The 7,036-nt window shown below is 37.9% G+C and overlaps 1 protein-coding gene across 1 annotated transcript in view; it reads right to left on the reverse strand.

Moving 5' to 3' along the window:
- Positions 1–342: 342 nt before the first annotated feature.
- LOC129282362 (nucleoporin Nup37-like) overlaps positions 343–7,036 on the reverse strand; it is an 11,923-nt gene continuing 5,229 nt past the window's right edge. Inside the window, exons 5-7 of the mRNA XM_054918251.2 lie at positions 5,862–6,043; positions 2,708–2,843; positions 343–1,842 (exon numbers count right to left, since the gene is read on the reverse strand). Of these exons, the coding sequence (XP_054774226.2) occupies positions 1,729–1,842; positions 2,708–2,843; positions 5,862–6,043 (432 nt within the window). The 3' untranslated portion in view covers positions 343–1,728. The remainder of the gene's footprint in view (positions 1,843–2,707; positions 2,844–5,861; positions 6,044–7,036) is intronic.

Below are 7,036 nucleotides of genomic sequence, written 5' to 3' on the forward strand. Positions count from 1 at the left end.
CTACTTCATCTGTCCATTTCTCCCACCGTCTTCTCATCACTACCCTCTTCTGCCCTTCCTTTCTTCATCTCGTAATTCCTATGTTTTTTACTATTACAACCCTACTCTCTTTCTCTTGCCTCCCTCTCCAACACCTCTTCTATCCTTCCTTCCCTCCTTCCTTCCTTTCTTTATTCCTTACTTTTCTGTGTAATCTCTTCGTTTATCACACACCCTCCCCACTACCCTTCTCTCATTCCCCTCCCTCTTTTCCCCTTTTACTTTCCCACAGTTTTCTACACCATCAATATAGGCATAAATTCATACCAAAGTCACACAACAGACTGAACAACTAAAGTGCTCTCTTGTTGACATACATCATTTAATGATAAGCCTCGCCTACTGCAGACAATTTAAAGAAAACATTTTCTATGCTGGATAGAAAAATAAATCTTGAAAAGTCATTAAAGAAAATACATGAGCATACATCTTCATGATGGCAATGAAATAAAATTTGTCCACGTAATAATGCAGTCTTAGAAACAAACATGTAAGTCAGTTCATACAAATCAGGCAAACACAAACTTGTGGAGAAAATGTCGGACATTGCATGGTGTCTCCTCCATCCAACCCCTCCTACTCTCAGGGAATGTGGGGAGGGGGGGTAAAGCCGCCCCCACTTTTTTCTCAGACTGTGTACAAAAACGTAAAATTACCATCAAATATTTTGCATGGTCAGCCCCCCCCCTCCCCTTTTCAACACCATTTGGCAGCCCCCGTCTCATCCACCACTTTCTACATCCAGTGGTGCAGTTCATTCTTAGTAGCAAGCCACGGAAGGGTCAAGACCAAGATGTTAAGAGTCGTGAGGCTGCTGGATAATAGTTTCTCTCATAAACATTGTAAACATGACTCGGCCCAAGGTCAAGGCCGGCAAAATGTGGCCATCTGATTTCTAGGCAGGGATGCCACTCAAGGCTTGATAAAATGTCAGAAAATCATCTAGAATGACCCCTTTCCTACATAAAAAAGATGTTTTCCATGGCCGAAAATATGTTGAAAAAGTTTGAATTCAGACATCAGTCTGAGAAGTAAAATCCCTGTTCATATGGAATGATATCATGCTCTCAATTCATCATGGATTGAGTAGGTCATGGAGTGAAGTGAAAATGGAAAAAAAAAGAGTGTGGAACATTATACAAATTGTGATTATTGTATGGTCCTATCCAAGCATATTGCTATCCTATCCTCCCAACTTTAGGACACCAAACACTGCTGATTACAAAAAGGTAATAATTGGCTTATAGTGCATTGGTAAAGGCTGGATACCCCAAAAATTCACCAAAAAATAGAAGTTTTAGGTAAACAATTGTACATGTACTTATTTTCTCAATATCATAATTTCTACCTAAATTAAAAGCATATCTACCTGCGTTTACTTAACATACAGGGAATCTATACATGTATATGAGAGCATTGAAGACTTCTGAGAAATTGTTGATTTAGGGCTCACTCTTGCCTGTCCGCAAATTTTCAAAAATATTCCATCCTCTCGAAAACTCAGCTTCCTTTAGTTTTTTCCTCATTACGCCAATGATGATGCTTCTCGTTATCCAATGAGATTATGATAATGAGGTTCTTATATTTTGCTGGTGCCCAACCGAAGTGGGAAAGACATTGGAGATCTTCCAAATGAGAGTTCTTGATCCTTGACTGTTTGTCCAGAAGTCTTTGGAGACCATTTGGTGATCAAGGTTCGGCTGGAAACAAGTGGACCCTCCTGTCACCCCCGACAGCGCAGATAGGTAAGAATGCATGCCAGGACAAACCTCCTAACACTGGCAGGCTCTCAGTGACAGGGACCTAGGGCAAAAGAAAACAGTGGTTATCAAGGAGAAATGGGACCTGATTCAAAAGGAATTCCGATTACGGTTATTTGCCAATTATAGTAAACTACCATGGTAACAATCAGGGCTCTGCAGCCAATCAAAACCAAAGTGGAAGTTGCCAAAATAGCAAAGTTATCATAATCATATTTATGAAATGGGTACCCAATTGGTTTGAAATCACCTTTCAAATACAGACCACCAACCATTGGAAGAGTCTATGTGACTCTCTATTTAATATGGATAATTTTTTTTTTCTGTCCAACAATTTCTGTGATTTTTCAATGAGCTTTCGAAATGTATTTTTCTATTTGTATGTTGAAAAATGAATATAGAAATGAAATAAACTAATAAATTCAAAATTCAATTAAAAAAATTATCATCTAGGACTATAAGCCCCAGTCCCATGGCCTATGTTGAACAATAGGTTGAGTGGAGTGTCGTGGCCCAGTGGATTAGTCTCCGGACTTTGAAACAGAGGCTCGTCGGTTCAAATCCCAGCCATGGCGTAGTTTCCTTCAGCAAGGGACTCATCCACAGTGTGCTGCACTCGACCAAGGTAAGGTAAGTGGGTACCGGCAGGAAGTAATCCCTCAAAAAGCTGTGTGCACCTGAATCGGTAGCCTAGCTTAGCCGGGGTAATAATAATAGCAGGGCCCACTGGTAGAACATTTTTCGGAACTGAAGTGGCTACCCTGGGTAAATATACCGTTATTATTATTATTAATCATTTTAACCCATTAAAGACTGAATGATTTCGCTACAACACATGTTTTCAATAGATTCCAGCCCCCGTTTATGTGGGCTGGAGTCTCCAACAGGTTAATACAAAAGAGACCCACCTGATGATGCCCTAAGTGGTAGACTTTGGCTTCATTGTTGGGACGCCCTGTAGTAGCAAACAGGTTAGGGCTAGATCTGCACCATCTGAACTCTTTGCCTCCTTCGCCGTGAGCCAACTCAGAATCTTGAGCTTGACTGTAAAAAAAATCATAATTTCAATTGGTTAAAATTGTATTTTATCTCGTAACTTCTAGTTACAGGATTCTGTGAAATACGAGCTACGCATGCGCAAATCAGTGAGCCTATGTACATGCATTGGCTGACGACAGGCAGTCATTTTATCAGTAGAGGTTTCTTTTTTTATTGTTAAGTTTCACACTCTACAGGAGGTACGTGTAACTATTTCATATTCTTTATGATTATCACTAAATTTTGAGCCAATAGTTATTTCATTGTTTTACGTTGCGGCCTATTATTTTAAATCTGAAAAAAATATATAGTTTATGTCAAATCCAGGAAATTTTGGGATTAATAGGGATCGGTATTATACATGTCATGTAGGCTATCAACATTTTGGAAGAGCTTTTGACAAATTTGATATCAATAGAGCATGTCAGTAATTCTAGTATGAAAAAGTTGACTGAATAATTTGTTTCATTCTTAGGTTTGATGAGGCCTATATGTTGAAGATAAAAAAAGATAAAAAGAAAGGAAATATAATTGTTTTTCATATAGAATGAATGATATCATTGTAGGAGCTGTATTTTATATTTTATTAGCTCTAAGTATACGCGGGTTCTTCCAACACAGAACAAGAACAGATGAAGAGACAGATGTTGCTGGTTTGAAGGTCTGTGCTCAACTGCCTTAGCTTGGCAGGGCATAATTTATTCTTCATTTCCTCTCTAGGCTTTCTTTGCACAAGGTACTAGATTTCAATACATATTCAAATTAACTTGGAGGATGACAATAACAGAAGTAACGCATCATCATGAATAAGAACCAATCACACATAAGGAGTCTTACAACATATATATTCATGATTCAGTCAACCAAGAGAGAGGAGGGGAGTAATTAACATAGCTGAGAGGACCAAGAGATAAAGGAATTTGATAACAAAAGGAATGATCAAGTGTGGGGTGCAAGGGATGAAGGATGGATGAGGATAACAAAGGAGATGGGGATAACAAAGATAAATGAGGATAAAAGGCAAGAATGCTGATGGAGACTGAAGAAAAGGGGAAAGTAAATTAGGGTTATTTTGGAGTAGAAAATGAGAGAGGGGTTAAAGAACTCTGGCTTAAAAGTAATGAACTTGTAACCAAGAAATATATGATGTGAACAGCCCTCTCAGATTGCAAGAGCCTTGAATAATGCTTTGTTTTAAAAGAGATATTAGGAAGATTCAATCTTGAGGCACTCGACCAAGGTACAGTAAATGAAATGCTTGTGCTCCAGGTTGGTAGCTGGGCTGACCACAGGGTAATTAAGACAATTGGCACCTTGAACTCTATTCATAAGTTGCATTATTTTTCTTCATGAATGAGGGAAATAATTCCCCACCCATTCCCTGCCCCACCTGATTTGAAGAGGTGTTGTGGCTCAGTGGATAAGTCTCTAGACTTTAAACCACAAAGTCTGGGGTTCAAATCCCACCACAGCACTTGCGCTTATCTACATTTGCCACTCTCCACCAAGGTGTAGTAACTAGAAAATGAGTATCCGGTGGGAAGGAATTCCTTGAATGCTCGAGCGCCCAACAAGAATAATCATAACATGGAGAAGGTTTACGGTTCACCATGTGTGATATGAAGAAGGGAAGGAAAGATTGAAATGGAAAGACGAGATAGGATGAAAAGAGAAAGTGTAAGTGAGTGAAGTCCTGAAAAGAACTGTTAAACAGATGAGATGAGCTGAATATGGCTTGAGTAGCGATGGTTTGAGTAGCAGGTTGAAGTGAAGAGAGTAATATCTTCACTTAAACCTGCTACTGATTAACCTCTCTTCACTTCAACCTGCTACTCAAACCATCGCTACTCAAGTCATATTCAGCTCATCTCATCTGGGTCCCGTCTTACAAAGAGTTACGATCGATCCGATCAATCACAACTATGGACGGCCAGCAACGTCAACACCTATAAAAATGCAAATTTGTTCAAAATATTTTCGAGATATGATGTACATTCATACATTTATCGTTCTCTTGAAGATTCAGTGTGATTCTCTTTGATTTAAGGAGATTGTGCGAATTCCCTGTAGAGAAAATTATGACACTGATGGATTTCCATATAGTTACGATTGATTGGATCAATCGTAACTCTTTGTAAGACGGGGCCCAGGTTTACAGTCCTTTTCAGGACTTCACTCACTTTCAAGAAAAGAATACTTCTAATTTTCTCTTTTCATCCTATATCGTCTTTCCATTTCAATCTTTCTGCCTGTATTTTCTTCCCTTCTTCATATTACACATGGTGAACCGTAAACCTTCTCCACGTTATAAACTCCACCATGCACACCTACAAAGATCATCTGAAGAATAGTCATGCTAGAGCCAGGGTAACAATATGCAGTGCTTAGATACAGAAAAACTACACACAATGTAGTTGTTGCATATGATTTTTATTATCCTTTAGAGAATATTGGATGGCCTTGAGTGGGATGCGTAGAAATATTGTTCTGCAGCGAGTAACAATATTTCTACGCATCCCACGAAAATTGGTCATCCAATATTATTATTTAGATACCCCCACAAAGCTAAACATAAATTAATAAAGCAAAAAATTGTTTTTACAAACCATTATTTTTGGCAATCCTGTAAATCATGACCATGGCGCCTGAGTATTATCATTTTTTTAAAAGAAATCTCAGTAAAGATGCGCTATAGCGGATAGTGCAAGCGCATTTGAATTCAATAAATTGATGCAATCTCGCTCCTTTGCCACACCTCCTGGCAACTGATGAGCAATGTAATTTCATTGTGACGTAACAATAGCTTCATGCGCATAATCATTTATTAACCAATGATAATCTTGTGGGCGGGGCAAAATATTAATTTCATCTAATATTTTCAATATTGGATGGTTTTCATAGGCATGCATGTTAAAAATCAGTTTTGATATTTTGTCTCTTTGAAACAACCTCGCAGGACGTCAAAAAATATCTGCTCCTCTAAAACCCTTCATCTAAATAATAATTGGAATTGTTTAAAATTACCTTGATCTTGTGATGTCCCACACCATCCACTCTCCACTGACGATAGCCCCAACCCTGGTAGGATCACAGAGGCTCCAGTCTGCACACATGAGACCTGGTCTACCGGTCTCCAAGGACATGAACGGTTGCTCACTCACTAGGTCATAGAAGCGTAGAGTTCCGCCCTTCTCAGCAACCATTAGCTGTAATCATAACATGCAGGCATTGTATTTAAAAGGTCGAGTCCACCTCAGAAAATTGATTTGAATCAATAAAGAAAAATCAGACAAGCATAATGCTGAAAATTTCATCAAAATCGGATGTAAAATAAGAAAGTTATGGCATTTCAAAGTTTCGCTTATTTTTCACAATATAGTTATATGCACAATTTTATCACATGCAAATGAGAGAATTGATGATGTCCCTCACTCACTAATAGTATTTCTTTTGTTTTTTATTGTTTGAATTATACAATATTTCAAATTTTACAGATTTGACAATTAAGGACCAACTTGACTAAACCATAAAATGTTAAGCAATGGTAATTACACATGTTCAGGGCAAAATAAAACTTTGTTTCACAAGACAATGAGGAGAAAATCAGAATATTTCATATGATAAAATACAAAAGAAATAGTGAGTGATGTCATCAGTTACGTCATTTGCATACTGTCCGGGATGTGCATATAAATATTTTGTGAAATTAAGCGAAATTTTAAAGTGTCATAAATTTCTTATTTTACATCCGATTTTGATGAAATTTTCAGTGTTATGCTTGTTGGATTTGTCTCCTTTTATTCAAATCAACATTTTTGTTGGGGTGGACTTGTCCTATAAATATTTTTGGAGTAATTCCAATTCATTATAGAGCACAGCACAATTGGGGAAATGAAATGGGCAAACTAAATGTTTATGGCCAATAAGAGGGGCACTGAATAAAGTATCCAATAATCTGCAGGCATAGACCCTGATTGAAACTTTGATCAACAAGTGGGCCTTCAAACAGTTCCATGACATTTGCTCCGGCGACAATTGTTCCGACGGAAAATCTTCATGTTAAGTCAAACATAAAACCTAACCTCCAAAACTAAATAAGCCCTTATCGGTAATCTTTATCTATACATTATTCTGAACCAAAAACTCTCATTACAATCCTACCTTGATCAGGCGCTCTAGCATTCAAAGAATTTCTTCCT

Source organism: Lytechinus pictus, unplaced genomic scaffold (assembly GCF_037042905.1).
Source record: "Lytechinus pictus isolate F3 Inbred unplaced genomic scaffold, Lp3.0 scaffold_20, whole genome shotgun sequence".
NCBI lineage: Eukaryota > Metazoa > Echinodermata > Echinoidea > Temnopleuroida > Toxopneustidae > Lytechinus > Lytechinus pictus.